At 38.8% G+C, this 19213-nt stretch overlaps 2 protein-coding genes across 4 annotated transcripts in view; both read left to right on the top strand.

Annotated features, from left to right (window-relative positions):
* The window catches only part of faap24 (FA core complex associated protein 24), a 4754-nt gene extending 2243 nt beyond the window's left edge, over positions 1-2511 (top strand). For all 3 annotated transcript variants that reach the window (XM_027140924.2, XM_047819448.1, XM_027140923.2), the window contains 2 exons: positions 75-230; positions 1879-2511. In XM_027140924.2, coding sequence (XP_026996725.1) covers positions 75-230; positions 1879-2121 — 399 coding nt within the window. In that variant the 3' untranslated portion in view covers positions 2122-2511. The remainder of the gene's footprint in view (positions 1-74; positions 231-1878) is intronic.
* A 572-nt stretch (positions 2512-3083) lies between these two features.
* On the top strand, positions 3084-18867 carry slc7a10b (solute carrier family 7 member 10b). The gene is made up of 11 exons (XM_027140850.2): positions 3084-4404; positions 6569-6773; positions 7041-7192; positions 11912-12037; positions 13104-13257; positions 13587-13710; positions 13881-13984; positions 14553-14649; positions 14780-14929; positions 16142-16319; positions 17573-18867. Exons 1-11 carry the CDS (start codon positions 4155-4157, stop codon positions 17701-17703), a joined length of 1671 nt encoding a protein of 556 aa, XP_026996651.1. The 5' UTR covers positions 3084-4154; the 3' UTR covers positions 17704-18867.
* The last annotated feature ends 346 nt before the right edge of the window (positions 18868-19213 follow it).

The raw sequence follows: 19213 nt of genomic DNA, 5'->3' as shown, positions 1-19213 counted from the left end.
GGATAACCGGTAGAGAATGAATGAATGAATGAATGAAAAAAAAATTCTTATTAATTTTAGTAATTATATCACAGGCCAATAGTAACTTCTGTGGGATTGTTGTGGCGGAGAAGACTCATCTCAGTGAGCAGTACTTCAGTGCACTGCAGAAGTTTGTGGTGTTGGAGCTGGGCCTGACCCTGCTGCATGTCCCAGGTCCTGCTGAAGCAGCCCAGCTCATTGCACAGATGGTAAGTCACCCGAAATCTTTTAGTGCTAATAACAGAAACTTTTACTTATTGTTATTCAACGTGTATGTAAATAGCAAAAAAAAAAAAATGCGTACCATTTATCAACAAACACTGTAGTTCACACGTAACTAAACTGAACACACACGTACTACAACGTTGCCCAGTTGGACAGACAGTTAACATTGTTGTCTAGACTTGTTCAATCCCATTAATAGAATTAAAGGTGCTATTAAACATAGTTAATTGAACAAGTAAATTTGTTAGTTAGTTTGAAATGGGAGTTGTGCTTTTCATGTGAAAGCAGAATTTGGCTCAGTAACCAGATTGTAATACACAAAGAACCAGAAAGTTGGCAGTATGTCATTCACTCAGCCTGAAATAATTGTGATTTAATGTTAATATGCTATAATAATAATAATAAATATAGCTGCAAGCAGCGATTCCGGGGTCGAGCCGATCAGATGTGCTCAGAATATGTTGCTGATGAAGCATACAAAGTTTCGTAGCGATATGGCATTGCATTCGTAAAATACTGAACTTAACGTGAAAATCTCATGGCCACTAGGTGGCGCTGTCACGAAACGTTGTGGTTCTGATTCTGATTTTAGCACCCAATACTTGCAGCTATATTGAAGATACAGCCTCCGATGAACATAATTGGATGTTTAGACTGTTGGTGGCGCTAGAGGGTTTGAGCTAGACACACCAAAGTTGCTATAATAACTTCTAAGACTGGCCTCTACATGTGTGCCAAATTACATAACTTTCCTACATACGGTTCTATGGGCTGCCATAGACTTCAATGGCAGAAGAGGAAGAATAATAAGAAGAAAACTGACAAGAACAATAGGCTTGGCCCCTAATAATAATAATAATAATAATAATAATAAGCCTTTGAATACGAATATAACTTAAAATAAGTAAATTCATCAGATTTAACAGAATGCATCTGAGTCAATGATGAATACAGACATTAATAATGGGCAGATTATCTGGATTTTCTTTTTTAACTTTAAAGCTTGGGGCACTCCGTCCAGGGTGTATCCTGCCTTGATGCCCGATGACGCCCGAGATAGGCAGAGAGAGAGACAACAGCTTGGGCAAAATTCCTGCCTCCTTGATCCTGCCCACTGCACCATACTTCACATAAATTAACAGTAAAACGTTGAAGCACAAGAAAAGTTCTTTTTCTCAGTCCTTTTAAAAGGAAACTAGTCAACTTTGGTGCAAATTTCTGATTTGCAAGAAATCTATGGAACGTTTAAAGCTTTATATGCCGAATCTAGCGTAAATCCATATAACGAAACGTTTTAATTCGTTAGCATGATGCGAGAAGAAATAATGGGTTCCAGAAAGTTTTCACAAGGCATCTGGTGAGGTATTGTGAGAGCTACTTATCCAGCTTCACACCGCAGTCCGGCAGCTTATCCACAGTGCATATCATAAGAAGGTCAGAGCTGATGACAGATTGCATGAATTTTACTTTTTGACCATTACTTTTGTAAATCTCACACAGGGAAGGCAGTCAGAAAACTTAAAATAGCATCTAGCATGCAGAAGAGGAAGAAATATCTCATGTGGGTCACATCATTATTACTATTATGTTCTTTCTGAGTTAATAAATGATAATACATCTTTTCTCCCACAGGTGCATGGAGAGAGCAAGGAGAACCCATTCCGTAGGAGAAGCACAGCCAGACTTCTGGACCCAGTGGTGGTGAACTTGGTACAGCAGATCCCTGGGGTTGGCAAGGTGAAGGCCATGGTCCTACTCCAGCACTTCTCTAGCATCCATAAGATCTGCAACGTTTCAGTCGAGGAGCTGGAGCGTGTTGTGGGCCAGGCCACTGCTCAGCACATCTGGGCTTTTTTCCATGACATACTTCCATGATGGAGTGACACCGGACACTGTACAGAGACTTTCACACAGGATGTCACAACCTGCTCTTTGCAATGTAAAGATTCGAACCTAATGCAAAACAGATACTCAAACTCGGAGGTTATCAAAATCTTTTTTAGGTCTTATTCAAGAAAAACTGAATCTTTTTTTTTTTTTCTTCTTCTTCTATTCAGGCAACATTTCTAAACCGTTTTTCTGCTGTGCAATTAATTTGTTTGTTTGTCCTTTGAAAAAAGTGCATACACACTGTCATTTTATTTTATATGTTTATTCCTCTTCAGCAACTTCTTTGTCCTGGATAAGGCTCTGGAGCTTGTCCCAGGAACGCGCACGCACGCACACACGCGCACGCACGCACGCACACACACACACACACACACACACACTTGAACTCTCACACTAACAAAAAGAGGCAGGTTTTACGGAGCAAACAAGAGAACAAACTCAACCGCAGTCCTGTTGCTCTGTGTCTAAGTAGCTAGACAAACTTTCCCATATTTACCTGCAATCCTCGATTTTATCTTTTTTTTTGTTGTTGTTCTTATACACTGGACAAGAAACAGAGGAATGTAACCGTTATCTAATATGTGATATTTTTTTATATATATTTTTTTTTGTAAACATTTAATGTAAATGTGTCAATGTTTAGTTAATTTGTTATATGTATAATAGTGTGTGTGTGTGTGTGTGTGTATGTATGTATATTTTTTATATATATATATATATATATATATATATATATATATATATATATATATATATATATATATAAATAAACACACATAATAATAATATATATATATATATATATATATATATTATTATGTGTGTGTGTGTGTGTATATATATATATATATATATATATATCTATATATATATATATATATATATATATATATATATATATATAATTTGCATATGCAGTTCAACATTTCTTTTTGGATATTCCTTCAAAATAAAACTTACGATTAATCGAGTTGAATGTCATAAATACGATCGGATTAACTTCTAGACGGTATCGACAGACCTTTTTATACAGTCTATTATTTAACCATGCTATAAACTTTAGTCTTGTATTGTCTTCTTTGTGGTAAACTCAGACTGCACATGTTTGTGTGTTTGAGTAAGGTGAATTTTAGCATGTACAGTGACACAGTTTGTTCTATTTTTATTTTATTTTTTTTTTAAATTATAGATTCATAGTGTTTTAGACTCCACTAGACTCTCAAGGTATTTGTTGTGTATGCTGTCATTGTCTCAGTGACTTCCTCATTCAAGCAATCTCTCTCTCTCTCTCTCTCTCTCTCTCTCTCTCTCTCTCTCTCCCCCCCCCTTCCTCGGTGGCTCTTGTGATGTATTGGTTTTCTGCTCGACTTCTCCCTTTAAGGGCCGCACACTGCTGGCAGTGTTTGGGCCTTCCTGCCGGCTTACAAAGCAGTTCCACTTTGAACGGGGTCTCTGGCGGGGATCAACTGAATCCAAGGCCCTTCATTGTGTGACCACCGTTGTTAGCCAGGGAAAAGCCAAAGCACAAATTCACGACTTGACTTACTAAATTCCACGCCAGAGATCTTTCAAGGGTGAATAGGGGTGTGAGGAAGCTGCTTCATTGTAAAAATACGTCTTAAGTGCTCCTGGAATTTCTTCATACGTTTCTTCTGTATTTTACTGAATGAGAGTGATATTGTTGGAGTTAACCAAACCCTTGTTGGACTACGATGAGGAATTTGGTTGTAGATGTTCATTTTCAGCATCAGGATTGAATAACAGGCTAATATTTTAAGTTACAGCGTTCTAGACAAAATTCAACAGATTTCTACACACCTTCATCTGGGCACTGCGAGGTGTCCTGTGATCCGTCTGTGCCTGCAGATGAGACTTATCCCAGGACAAAACCACAAATCAGTCGAAGGTTTAAAAACCCATCTTAAACCCATTAGTCACACGCCATTTCCTTATATAGAGCAGTCAACTCGTCCTCCACTTCTGAGGAGTCGTTAACATTCTGTGCTGGACAGCGGAGGATGCTGCGCATGCGCCTTCTTTTCACCGTGCATCAATGGTCTGAGTGCAGTGGAACAGAGGGAGAGAGGAGCCTGCTTTTGGAGCTGCGCGCTGAAATGCATGGAGCGGAGCGGCAGAGAAACACCAAGCACAAGGCCGAGGCTCAGCCGAGCACCATGACAGACGGAGGGGTAAAGTGCGACACCATCCCGGAGCGAGTGACTCTCAAAAAAGAAATAGGACTTCTGAGCGCCTGCACCATCATTATCGGTGAGAGAAAGCATCTGAAAAAGTTTTACATTGCTTTGTAATGTAGTTAATAAAGTCTTATTGTTTTTAATACAACAATACACTTTATAAAGTCTCCTTGAGGGGAAAAAAAAAAACAATAAAATGAAAGCTCTTACTTTCCCTCCTGGTGTCAGACGTTTGATTTGCACCTCCAGATCTTTTGTGGACAGAAAACATGTTACATGTTCTCCCAGGGTTTCCTCTGCGTCCTCTGGTTTCCTCTCCCCAGTACAAAGACATGCATTGTAGGCTGATTCCCCTGTATAGTATAAGAAGTACAGAAAATGGATGGACTTTTACTCCTTCTATTGAGTTCTGTAAGACTTACAGTTAAATAACTGTTAAATAAATAAAAATCTGTATTTCTATTTGAATGACATTTTAATGATTTATGTTGTTACCACAGTAACTTTGGGAATCGGGGTTCACGTTCAAGCAAATGCTTACTTCTTTTAAGACTTTATACTTTATTTAGGATGAACATAATCTATCCAATAATTATAGGCCTGTGACTGAGGGTATGTAGGGCTCTGGTTTGGAGTTGTGTTGTCAGTGGTATTATTGACAGGAAGTTAAGGTCATCCATTCTAGGCTCTTTCAATTTTTATTAAGTAGGTAAAGTGTCTCCCTCCCTCTCTCCCTCTCTCTCTCTCTCTCTCTCTCTCTCTCTCTCTCTCTCTCTCTCTCCCCCACTAGTACACAAATTATCAGTGGTGCTAATCTTTTTTTATAATCAACGTTTTATGAGTGCATGCCGTTTATGATTTGTCATTGTACGTTCCTCGTTCACGACACAAATAAGCAAATGATGTGAACATAACACCAACTGTCAGCAAATGAAAAAGTCCAGATTAGCCTACACATCACCAGAATGGATTATACGGCATTAGTTAACAAGATTATATCAAGTCTTTAAGGAACAATGCGAATCCTGACCATGCTAAGATCGGTTTAACACATTAGTCAGAGCACCAGACTGCTCTACAGAGACAACATCATCATAGCATTAATTTGCCAAGCAAAAATGAAGTGATTTCAAAATAGCGCTTGAACAGAATTGTAGACAATGGGGTCTTGTCAAATCAGATACTGTTAATAACAAATAGATGCAAAAGCTTGCTAATTTCACCACAGTCCTAAAACCCGAGCATGCGTGTAAACACGTGCGCGTATTCACCATAATACAAATAGTTAGTTTTGTGAAATGTGCAGTTCTATACAGTACTGTGTAAACCACAGGAAGTGCATCTGCTTTACACTGATCCCTGTGTTATGAATTACTGCTGCTGGAACTTTTGGTCTGCTGACAATCGGTGCAGTAAATAACTAATGCATGTGGTTGTGGAAGCTAACTAACTGTGTGCCACTGTGTAACATGTTTACTGACATACCGTTACGTACTGAAACTTACTATCAGTGTTTTTATCGGTTTCTATCGGGACAGTGAAGGGAACTCGGTGTTCCTGTGTTCGGGCTCCTTCTTCTTGTAAAAAAGCGATTTCACACATTTCACTCGCATTTACATTTATTCATGTTTTTAGGAGGTTAGAGAAACAGAAAAAAAAAAAGATTTCTTTTATACCATTTTATTTTCATATTTATCACTTTATGTTCTTGTATCAGTCAGTAACAGTGTGCCAGGTTTTGGATTACAGTATAACGAGGTTTTAGAAGTTCACTAATATATTAAAATAACGTCTACATTCTGTCTGTTTGCTCTGTAAATGTAATATAGAGGTTATGAAGGTTGGAACTACGAACGCAACTCTTTATATAAATTCACATTCATTCACTGGAGCTGAACTTTTCATTCACAGAATAAACTCTTACTTATGTTGTCTTAAAATGAGTTTAATAAGATTTCATTAACAGATTTACATTAATCTGACATTGTGTTAATTTTAAATCAACGTATTTAATATCACGTCACCTGTCTATCAGTCTCATATGTTTAAACTGTAAGCCTTCTATCAGAAGTAGTGATATAAATAATAGATCTCGACTTTCATTATGTTATTAGAAATAGAAATATTAAAATCACACACCCAATGCTTATATATGTCACAGGTCCCTGGGGGTCACCCACTCCTTTTTGAAAAAAAACCATGGTGGTATAACGTTAAAGCTTAATTTTTTTCCGCAGGTAACATCATTGGCTCTGGGATCTTCATCTCTCCTAAAGGTGTCCTTGAGCACTCGGGTTCTGTTGGATTGGCACTGGTGGTATGGACATTAGGAGGGGGCATCGCTGCGCTTGGCTCTCTCTGTTATGCTGAACTTGGGGTCACCATTCCTAAATCCGGGGGAGATTATTCCTATGTTACAGAGATTTTTGGAGGACTTGTTGGGTAAGTTTAAAAAAAAATCCTCAAAATATTGATGAACCTTTGAATTTCTTTCAGTGCAGTTCTTATACATTCAGTATATCTTATATCTTATATGCAATGCTATATGATATATTAAAACATTGTACATGAAAGTAGGACGCAAGGCATTAATTACAAATAGAAATTATGCCTAGTTGCAGACTGAAATTTGGTTGTAAAATAATTTTTTAAAACTGAACAAAACTGTGTTCTGAGGTTCCATCTTTCTCCTCTATTACCTTCTTCCAGGTTCCTGCTTTTATGGAGTGCGGTACTGATCATGTACCCAACTACTCTGGCTGTAATAGCTCTGACTTTTTCTAACTACGTCCTACAGCCAGCCTTTCACAACTGTGTTCCTCCTTATATGGCAACACGTATGCTCTCCACTGTCTGTATCTGTGAGTAAAGCAACATTCTACAGATTATTTCATTATTTGGGTTTGCGTAAATGTCCCTGCATCCTTTAAATGACTGTTATTATTATTTGCTTTAGTAATAGGGATATAAATAAGTAAAATAAGCATGCTGTGTTGACGCTGCTGTAGAAAACACACGGGTTTGTTTATCTGAATGGTTCAGAAAAGTCACAGTAGTTCATGTTTTAAGTCTTGACATGATGTCAAAATTTGTTTAAAGGAAAGCGATCAGCTCTAATTATAGTACAGTGTAAAACCTGATAGTTTGATAAAGATTTAAATAGTACTATATAGTAAATACTATGGTGGCCGAGAAGAGCAAAACACATTAACAAATCGGAAAACAGATTTAAAAAAATAAAAAAAAAACACATCATCAAAACAAAAAATACATCAACAAATCCGAAAACACATTAACAAATCCGAAAACACATTAACAAATCAAAAAACACATTAACAAATCCGAAAACACATTAACAAATCCGAAAACAAATTAACAAATCCGAAAACACATTAACAAATCAAGAAACACATCAACAAATCCGAAAACACATTAACAAATCAAAAAACACATCAACAAATCCGAAAACACATTAACAAACAAAAAAAAGACACATCAATAAATCCGAAACAATTTAACAAATCCGAATACACATTAAAAAATCCGAAGACACAATGCCAATTCAGACAACCCGGAAACGGTAGGTATAGTTTGTGAATGGAAACTTACCGATATACACGTATGGAATCTTATGTGTAATGTGTAAAGTTCTCAGTTTAAATATAAGAAAATAACAAAATTAATCTACAGTAATCCATTCCATCCATCCACTCCAACTTTTCCCTGCGGCAGACTGTTGAACTTCATGTATACCTCGAGTGACAGCTGTCTTGTCCGATGATCGGTAAGTTTCCATTCGCAAACTATACCTACCGTTTCATTGTTGTCTGAATTGTCGTTGTGTTTTCGAATTTGTTGTTTTGTTTTCGGATTTGTTAATTTGTTTTCGGATTTGTTTATTTGTTTTCAGATTTGTTAATTTGTTTTCGGATTTGTTTATTTGTTTTCGAATTTGTTGTTTTGTTTTCGGATTTGTTAATTTGTTTTCGGATTTGTTTATTTGTTTTCGAATTTGTTGTTTTGTTTTCAGATTTGTTAATTTGTTTTCGGATTTGTTTATTTGTTTTCGAATTTGTTGTTTTGTTTTCGGATTTGTTCATTTGTTTTCGGATTTGTTAATTTGTTTTCGGATTTTTTAATTTGTTTTCGGATTTGTTTATTTGTTTTCGGATATGTTCATTTGTTTTCGGATTTGTTTATTTGTTTTCGGATATGTTCATTTGTTTTCGGATTTGTTTATTTGTTTTCGGATATGTTCATTTGTTTTCGGATTTGTTAATGACTTTTGCACTTCTCGGCCACCGTAAAATAGTAAAAATAGCAAAAATAGTAACAGTAATAATAATATTCACCTCTCAGCATCATTCTGCATTGACACACGTTGTGTTAAGTGAATAGAATAGGACAGCACTATTTGTTCAATATTGAAGCCCATAAAGACGTTAAGGCATATTTCAAGGTCTTAATGGTCTTGGCTCATTAGCACAGCTTAAGAAGCAGTGAAGCACCAAGAAGTAAATCTTACTCTTTTTTTTTAGTGTTCTTTAGAAAGACCAAGCAGCCTAATTGACCAATCAGCCAACCCACCTTCCCAGAGTCCCAGCATTCGCACTCAATACAACAGCGGCAATGTACCGAGAGCTTGAATAAAGTCATCTGTAAATAGATACGACACTCCGAAAGATAAAAACCCAAACAAGAAACATTAGACAGCCAATATCTCATATGCAAAGCACATTCATTCTCGATTTGGCCAAAAACTCACAGGGGCAATGAGCAACAACAGCACAACACTTGACAACTAGGCGTGTGATTATTGCATAACCTTTAATTACTTACTTTTGTTTGTGGAGGTGACAGAAGAGAAACGTTCCGTAAGAGAAGAGTGAGGCACTCCATCTTTTCACAGACCTGCTCATTGCCCTTTTTGTTTTGTTACACCACAGAGAGCAATTTGTTTGTCGGGGTTAAAAGGGACCTTAGGTTTCACAGAGAGGAATAAAAGAACATGTAGGAATAGAGTGACCGAGACAGTGATGGATTAGCTGAAAGAATTACAATTCCACACCTCCTTTTTTTTAAGGATTCCCACATCCTAATAGTGTTATTTTTTTGGCACATTTTCACTTGGAAGAAGCGTAGATCTGTTGCTCAACTGGAATTTGGAGCAAGAAGTCAATGAACCATTAAGTATCACCATAGTTTCCTAGCAGATGTCTGTGAATGACTGCTTATCTACACGTTGCACTGCAATCGCTTAAAACCTGAACAAATATAAATTATGTCGCTTTGAAGAAGCCAACGTTCTGTTTTCCTATTTAAGCTTAGACAAAAATTTATCAACAGTAACTCCTCCTAGGACTTTCAAGCCACATGCACCAAATTCGGATATGTTGTATAACCTGGTCTAAAGTTTGTTGATGTTACTTTTCTAAGCGATCCGAGTACCGGTACTTCTGGTACCGGGTCTCAAAGTGGCCTTTTTTTCCCCATAGACTCCCATTATAAACTTTGGAGGTGTACTGTACAAGCTTTCGAACTCTCTACACCAAACTTGACCAGCTCCTTTAGGGTGAGACTCTGAACAAAGGTTTAAATTGGTGTACCGACTGGCCTTCCGGTTGTCCCGCAGCCCCACCCCCAAAATATGCAACATCAAAAAACATTTTACAACATGGACATGTGACATATCAAAACACTCAGAACAATGAGGGGGAACTTCCTCACGGGTATTCTGATGACGTCACGTGATGTCACGTGAAAATAAAATATTCCCAACATACACACAAAACACTCAGCCCAAGGAGGGGAATTGCATCACAGGTTTTCGGATGACATCACATGCTCGTCTCCACTTGCTTCCAAATGTTTTGGCATCCTAGCGCTCCACTAGATTTCACAAGTTTTATGTCCACTCGCCTCCAAAAGTAACACTGACCCTTATGTCTACTCGCCTCCAAAAAGCACCGGCCTTTGCGAATACTTGCCTCGTAAAAAGACGACATCGAAGTTTGTCGTGACGAACTTTACAAATCTAGTTTAATTTAAGACTTTAATCATATTAGGGTGCCAAGTGCACATTGTGTGCTCCCAAATTTAAACCTAAATCTATATTAATAACAGCTGATTAAGCAATTAGTTGGCAATCTCTCTATTTATCTGCTAACAGCTGTAAAATTTGCTCTTGATTATTGTCAATGGCTGTCTTGAGTGAGTCGGTTTATTTATTTCACTTCATCATTTGTGTAGTAATTCAAAATGAAAAATATGCAGTAAATTAAAGTACTAAGTTTTTTTGGCTCATTTTAAAGTTCAATCACAGCCTTTTAAGGTTGTTTTGCCTGTAAGCTCACCGAGTCGTCGTGTTTCAGGCGCACGTGTGAGGTCGTTTCGTACAACATCTCTGCTCATAGCTGCCATTTTTAGAGATACACATCATTCATGCTTATATAAAACTAATAAGACCAACAGACTGATAATCTGCCAGGCAACAATCTTAGAATTGTGATTACTGTGAGTTGTTGATATTAGCTTTCATTTTCTTGCACAAATTGAAAATATCTGTAATTTGTCCGGCGTGGACCACGTTCTCCTTTCTTACATTTTTACTTTACGTGATGTACCACCGGCTAAATGAGGTGAAGACACGTTTGAACACAAAAGTTCAACAAGGCATTAGCTAATTATTACCTATAATATTTTGTTAGCAGTAATAATGCACATGGATGCAGGGCCGTCAAGTGTCACGCATTGAGAGTGACAGTCACGCACTCGGGTCTTTTCTCCCGCCACACATCGTATTTCTCACGCAGAAAAACTTTTTTACTATTTCTCATATATTTAATAAGCCGCAGCGCCCAATATGTATCAGTCCGCACAGCTTAGTCGTGCCTGACACTTATCAGCCAATCAAAAAGAGGCTACACAATAGCCAATCAGAAGATAGCACTATCTGGGTAAGATTTAACGCAACAACCAATGGAGAAAAAAAACATTCATTAACGAGGGTTAAAGCGAAACAATCATGACCCTAAAAATGTCTGGGCTTGAGCCGAACTGTTTTATATGGGAGCAACATTACAAATGATAAAGGGGTCCAAAAAGGCAACAAACACTTACAATAAATAACACCAATCATAATCTCTCTCTCTCTCTCTCTCTCTCTCTCTCTCTCTCTCTCTCTCTCTCGCACACAAACACACGCACGCATGCGCGCACGCACGCACGCACGCACACAAATTAATAATACTTTGTATTTGGTTAAATTACTACCCATTATTTTTAAAAAGCATTTAATTTTTATTTTTATTTATTTTTTGGGGGGGTGGGGGTGCTGGTTCGGTGCTGCGGGGTTAGAGATGTCACGCTTGCCTGCCTTCAATAAATAAAATGATATACAGTTTTACTTTTTTATATTATTTTATATTATATTATATATTTTTTGTATTATATATATATATATATATATATATATATATATATATATATATATATATATATATATATATACGTGTGTGTGTGTGTGCGTGTGTGTGTGTGCGTGTGTGTGTGTGTGTGTGTGTGTGTGTGTGTGTTTGCAGTATTTCTGACATGGGTAAACTGCTTTAGTGTGCGTCTGGCCACACGGATCCAGGATATCTTCACTGTAGGGAAGCTCCTGGCACTGGGCCTCATTATAGCCGTGGGACTATTCCAGATCTACGAAGGTGAGAGTATTGAAGCAGCAGGTTGTAGTACATGTTGAATGTCTCATCTATGAATGGTAATAAACAGGATAAACAAAAATCGCTTAGTGGTGGCTTAGTGGTTAGCACGTTCGCCTCACACCTCCAGGGTCGGGGGTTCGATTCCCACCTCCGCCTTGTGTGTGTGGAGTTTGCATGTTCTCCCCGTGCCTCGGGGGTTTCCTCCGGGTACTCCGGTTTCCTCCCCCGGTCCAAAGACATGCATGGTAGGTTGATTGGCATCTCTGGAAAATTGTCCGTAGTGAGTGTGTGAGTGAATGAGAGTGTGTGTGTGTGTGCCCTGTGATGGGTCAGCACTCCATCCAGGGTGTATCCTGGCTCGATGCCCGATGACGCCTGAGATAGGCACAGGATCCTCGTGACGCGGCGTAGTTCGGATAAGCGGTAGAAAATGAATGAATGAATGAATGATATTGAGTGCAGGTCTACTGTAAACAAAAAAAACATTTCTATTTCAAATATAGTAAGCGTTATGGCCTAAATTAGGCGTCCGGTTACACAAGAGTGGTACAGATTGCTATAGAAATAGAATCCTTAAGTCCTGGTTAAGACAGAGTTTTAGGTGAAATCACCGCAACCTCAGTCATCTTGAGCTTTATCTTCGTCAGCGTTGCAGAAATTCTCATTGTTCCCAGTAAAAGGTTTCAAGTGGCATCCCAAAGCAAATTCAAAGTCAATTCATAAAGCACATTGAACGACTACAGAGTTTTGTTACGAAGTGCTACACGTTATCATATAATGTCACGTCATAAAGATACTACATCATACAAGACACGGATTAAAAATACGTTTTAAGAATAGAGGAGATTTTTCTCGAGTTTAGGACCAACTAAAGTAAAGCTTGATGAGATAAAAGAACCTAGTTACAAGATCTAAGACCTCTGGTTGGAGAGTAAAGGTGGAGAAGATCAATAACATTAAAATATAGAATGTTTACATGAATAAGCATTTTAAAATATTAAAAAATGATCCAGCTGCATTTTATAATATATGATTATGATGTGATTATAACATCCTATCTCCTTAGGTAATTACCAGGGTCTTACACCACAAGTAGCGTTTGAGTTTTATAAGACACCATCGGTGGGGCAGATCGCACTGGCGTTCCTTCAGGCCTCCTTCGCCTTTAGCGGATGGAACTTTCTCAATTACGTCACAGAAGAGGTGGTGGATCCCAGGAGGTACGCAAGAACTGCTTACATGTTGAGAGCTTTCATAATGGTTGCCTTTGGGCGATGGAGTCGGTGCAGTGTACTTTTATAATATCGATGCATTTATAAGGTAGAATTACAGTTTATTGTAAATATACTTTTATGGAATTCTGCGTAATATTTTCGGTGGCTGTTAGCAATGACCTGCGATTATAAACACTTTATTACTCACACTTTCAGTGCGTGATGTTTTCCATGCCAGTGATGGCTGCCGCATGGTAGAATCTTGGTGTATAGTTTCATAAATCTGAAATACTTTACAAACATACAACATGCTGCAGTGTTTGTCGTTTGATCAGGAACCTTCCACGTGCAATTTACATCTCCATTCCGCTGGTGACCGTTGTGTACACGCTCACCAATATCGCCTACTTCTCCTCCATGTCACCTGATGAGCTGTTGTCCTCCAATGCTGTGGCTGTAGTAAGTTCACCACACGTTCTTATCTCTTGCAAGCTTTTCTACATAGTGGCTCAGTCTTAATGTCTATTCTGAGTGATTTGACTTAATGTCCAGAACTTTTTTAGACATCTTATTAGTGATTGCCTTGAGGATGTGCATCAATTCTAACACTTACATCTAACATCTAACAGACATTTGGAGAGAAGCTGCTTGGAATGTTCTCCCCAATCATACCCATCTCTGTGGCACTCTCCACATTCGGAGGCATCAACGGCTATCTCTTCACCTCATCCAGGTCAGCTCGGTCAACTCAGGACTCCTAGATGTGTGATTGAATAGAAAAAAGTTTTGCTGCCCCCTTCTGGAAGATTAGTGACTTACAACCAGTGCAAGCATATCAGTGCACTGATTCTCAAAGTTGGGTCTGTGAAGCATAACCAGGGGTTTGAACACAGCACTACTGTTCATTTATCTTCAGTAAGCTGATCAGGTTCTTAGTGGATCTGGTGCATATCTCATGGATTCTGGGGGTGAGGTAGGATTATAACATGGATGGGTCAGCATACCATCACATACATTTATACAGGCATTCAAACCTAGGGGCAGTTTATCATACTCAATCGTCTGGAGAACCCGGAAAGCACACAGACAGTAACCTGAGCTCAGGATCACAGCAATGAACAGCTTGTTATTACCTTGTTTGACTAGTGATCCTAAATGGATCTAATATTTTGTTCCTATGGAAACTTGATCATCTGTACTGTAGTTTTAAAGAGAAAATTTGGAGTGAGAGATTTGGGAGAGATTCTGTACCCTGTCTGTATTCATGTCATATTCTGTGGTATGTTTTTGTGCACTTTCAGGCTCTGTTTCTCTGGTGCGAGAGAAGGACATTTACCCAGCTTACTAGCTATGATTCACTTTAAGAGTTGCACCCCGATTCCGGCCCTGCTTGTCTGTGTGAGTTGTTATATGATATACAAATTATTTCCTATATAGTTTTTGTCATGGTTTAACATCGGTTTGGTTTTCACTTGTCTTTGTCTGTCTTTTGCACTTCCTGTCTCTGTTCTTCTATCATCTTCTACAGTGCACTGCCACGATTGTTATCATGTGCATTGGTGAAACACACAACCTTATCAACTATGTGTCCTTCATCAACTACCTCTCTTATGGAGTCACTATTGCTGGCTTGCTGTATTACAGATGGAAGAAGCCAAACCTGTACAGACCTATCAAGGTATCGTTAAAATAAATAACGAACATAACGTGATTGAGGTGGGGGGCAGGGTGGCTTAGTGGTTAGCACGTTCAACCTTACACCTCCAAAGACATGCATGGTAGGTTGATTGGCATCTCTGGAAAATTGTCCGTAGTGTGTGAGTGTGTGAGTGAATGAGAGTGTGTGTGTGCCCTGTGACGGGTTGGCACTCCGTCCAGGGTGTATCCTGCCTCGATGCCCGATGACACCAGAGATAGGCACAGGATCCTCGTGACGCGGCGTAGTTCGGATAAGCTGTAGAAAATGAATGAATGAATGAATGAATGAAAGTGATTGAGGTATTGTGATAACATAATGGTGTTGAAGTGAGAAAGTAAAAACACCTCAATATTCGCCTCTGCTGATAGTGTAGAATATTAGATACTGTAAATCTATACCTTCTAAGAATGGCTGCTGTGGTCATAAATACTGTCCTCTGCTCAGCTTTGGAGTTTTATTGACAATAGCTCATAACCAACATTTGTTTGCCTTTAGTCTTTTACACATTCATTCATTCATTCATTCTTCCACTCGGGTCACGGGGAGCCTTGTGCCTATCTCAGGCGTCATCGGGCATCGAGGCAGGATACACCCTGGACGGAGTGCCAACCCATCACAGGGCGGGCACACACATACACACACTCTCATTCACTCACACACTACGGACAATTTTCCAGAGATGCCGATCAACCTACCATGCATGTCTTTGGACCGGGGGAGGAAACCGGAGTACCTGGAGGAAACCCCCGAGGCACGGGGAGAACATGCAAACTCCACACACACAAGGCGGAGGCGGGAATCGAACCCCCGACCCTGGAGGTGTGAGGCGAACGTGCTAACCACTAAGCCACCGTGTACCCCTCTTTTTACACATGTATATTATAATTATTTATAATTCTTATAATCCAGAGTATCGGCTCCTCTTCGGCTCCTGGTTCCTCCCCAATTTTCTTCCTCCTTTTATCTCTGGGAGATTTTCCCTGACTCATTCATTATAAAGATTTAAATCTGGATTTAAAGCTAAAACTGTTTCCAAATTATTGATAAAATAATTAACATCCATAGAATTTTATATTTATGGATGTATATCCACAATAGCATAACTGTAACATTTCAAAAGTTTTAACACTCACTTAGAGAAATGGCATTAATGAATAATTAGAATTTCTCCGTTAACTAATTGCATCACAGGTGAGTTTGTTGGTTCCTGTGTGTTACCTGCTGTTCTGGGTCCTGCTGCTGGGCTTCAGTCTGCACTCAGAGCCGGTGGTCTGTGGAGTCGGACTGGTCATCATGCTCACTGGAGTACCTGTATACTTTCTGGGAGTGCACTGGAAAGATAAGCCAAAGTGTATCTATAAATTCATTGGTATGTTTCAAATAATGAAGTGATTTTGATTCCGTTCCCTATTACATTTACACTCAACATTCATAACCTAAATATACATTAATGGACAGACTTTATAACCACTTAGAAATGATAACATTTGTACATATGTGCAGAGACATTCATTTAAACATATTGAACAATTGCATCAGTCCAGGTAGAAATTCAGTGTACTGAATATTCAGTATTGTCTGTCTCTCTGTCTCTCTGTCTCTCTGTCTGTCTGTCTGTCTGTCTGTCTGTCTGTCTGTCTCTCTGTCTGTCTGTCTGTCTGTCTCTCTCTCTCTCTCTGTCTGTCTGTCTGTCTGTCTCTCTGTCTGTCTGTCTGTCTATCTATCTGTCTGTCTGTCTGTCTCTCTGTCTGTCTGTCTGTCTGTCTGTCTGTCTGTCTGTCTATCTATCTATCTATCTATCTATCTGTCTGTCTGTCTGTCTGTCTCTCTGTCTATCTATCTATCTATCTATCTATCTATCTGTCTGTCTGTCTGTCTGTCTGTCTATCTATCTATCTATCTATCTATCTATCTATCTATCTATCTATCTGTCTCTCTGTCTGTCTGTCTGTCTATCTATCTGTTTGTCTGTCTCACTTTATCTATCTGTCTGTCTCACTCTATCTGTCTGTCTGTCTATCTATCTATCTATCTATCTGTCTGTCTGTCTGTCTGTCTGTCTGTCTGTCTCACTTTATCTATCTGTCTGTCTCACTCTATCTGTCTGTCTGTCTGTCTCTATCTATCTATCTATCTATCTATCTATCTATCTATCTATCTATCTATCTATCTATCTATCTATCTATCTATGTCTGTCTGTCTGTCTGTCTGTCTCACTCTATCTATCTGTCTGTCTGTCTATCTATCTGTTTGTCTGTCTCACTTTAACTATCTGTCTGTCTCACTCTATCTATCTATCTACCTATCTATCTATCTATCTATCTATCTATCTATCTATCTATCTATCTATCTATCTGTCTGTCTGTCTGTCTGTCTGTCTGTCTGTCTGTCTGTCTCACTTTATCTATCTGTCTGTCTGTCTCACTTTATCTATCTGTCTGTCTCACTCTATCTGTCTGTCCGTCTATCTATCTATCTATCTATCTATCTATCTATCTATCTATCTATCTATCTATCTATCTATCTATCTATCTATAAATCTATCTGTCTGTCTTTCTGTCTGTCTGTCTGTCTGTCAAGTTGAAAGTGTACGCACATGATTCTATGTTGTGTTTGTTACAGAGTGGGCTACGTATCTGGGTCAGAGAGTGTTTTTTGTGGTTTTCCCCCAAGTCGACCCCATCGAAGACATAACACCTAGAGAATGGACGGATAAGTCTTCTGCCGTTAGCAAGGCCTCTGGACCTGTTTGACTTTTTTTTTTATCTTTCTTTGTCTATTACCTTAATTATATAATGTGTTGTTAAACGTTAGTTGCCATCTTATTTTAAAGCCCCAGAATAAGGTTTTGGGGTAAATATTCAAACACAAATACCTATAAGCCTTGTATAGTGTCTTCCCATAGATGTAAATTTAAAATATTTGAAAACATTTCTAACAATCTGATATATTGTCCGAAGTACTTTAGTATGGTTTAACTGGATTAATTCAGAATTATTGCCTGAGGATTTTATATGCTATCGGGTGTTTCTCTGGTAGTTTTATATGCTATCGGGTGTTTCTCTGGTAGTTTTATATGCTATCGGGTGTTTCTCTGGTAGTTGCCTGTATATATATACTTGAAATACATAATAATGGAGACGTAAGAGCTAATGCTGAATATATTTATTGCAATTTGGCAGTTAGAGAATTCCTTGTATTTTGTTGTACGTTACCTCTTTAAAGCACAGCTAGAAATCTGGCATTCAGGAAAGCGCTAGCTTTGCTAACTAAGCAAGGTGCGTGACAAGATGCGTACCCTATACCTTATCTTACAACCGTTTGTTAATGACTCGGTTCTTGAGAACATGATATTTTCTGTAAAGACAAAGTGGACAATTTTCAATTTTATTCTAATCTTTCATAAAGTATATTAATGTTTATCCGTTAGATATTGTTTGCATTATAATCAAACAACAATGAACCTAATATCAGTTTATTGTTTATAGCGACTGCAGGTAAATCCTATTCCTCTCATACATCTCAGAAGTAAACATTTGTGATAGGGATTTAAAAAATGACTATAAAAACACACGCTTTGTCTATAAAACCAGTGTTTTCAGTTGTTCCTTGGAACAACTGAGAGGGTTAGAGGAGTGAAAGGGTGAGAGGAGTGAGAGGGTTCCTCTAGAGGAGTGAGAGGGTTAGAGGAGTGAGATGGTTCCTCTAGAGGAGTGAAAGGGTTAGAGGAGTGAGAGTGTTAGAGTGAGAGGGTTTCCCTAGAGGAGTCAGAGTGTTAGAGGAGTGAGAGGGTTCCTCTAGAGGAGTGAGAGGGTTAGAGAAGTGAGAGAGTTCCTCTAGATGACTGAGAGTGTTAGAGTGAGAGGGTTCCTCTAGAGGAGTGAAAGGGTTAGAGGAGTGAGAGTGTTAGAGTGAGAGGGTTTTCCTAGAGGAGTCAGAGTGTTAGAGGAGTGAGAGGGTTAGAGGAGTGAGAGGGTTCCTCTAGAGGAGTGAGAGGGTTCCTCTAGAGGAGTGAGAGGGTTAGAGGAGTGAGAGGGTTCCTCTAGAGGAGTGAGAGGGTTAGAGGAGTGAGAGGGTTCCTTTAGAGGAGTGAGAGGGTTAGAGGAGTGAGAGGGTTCCTTTAGAGGAGTGAGAGGGTTAGAGGAGTGAGAGGGTTCCTCTAGAGGAGTGAGAGTTTTAGAGGAGTGAGAGGGTTAGAGGAGTGAGAAGGTTAGAGGAGTGAGAGGGTTCCTCTAGAGGAGTGAGAGGGTCAGAGGAGTGAGA

Source organism: Tachysurus fulvidraco, chromosome 10 (assembly GCF_022655615.1).
Source record: "Tachysurus fulvidraco isolate hzauxx_2018 chromosome 10, HZAU_PFXX_2.0, whole genome shotgun sequence".
Classification (NCBI taxonomy): Eukaryota; Metazoa; Chordata; class Actinopteri; order Siluriformes; family Bagridae; genus Tachysurus; species Tachysurus fulvidraco.
The sequence above is the reverse complement of the archived record's forward strand: the minus strand, read 5'-3'. Positions and strand labels throughout refer to the sequence as shown.

Coding starts and splice junctions, on each gene's coding strand:
- slc7a10b (XM_027140850.2), top strand. CDS start 4,155: ATGCTGCGCATGCGCCTTCTTTTCACCGTGCATCAATGGTCTGAGTGC. Junction 13,985..14,552: donor TATCTCTTCACCTCATCCAG/GTCAGCTCGGTC, acceptor GTGCACTTTCAG/GCTCTGTTTCTCTGGTGCGA. Junction 16,320..17,572: donor GTGTATCTATAAATTCATTG/GTATGTTTCAAA, acceptor TGTTTGTTACAG/AGTGGGCTACGTATCTGGGT.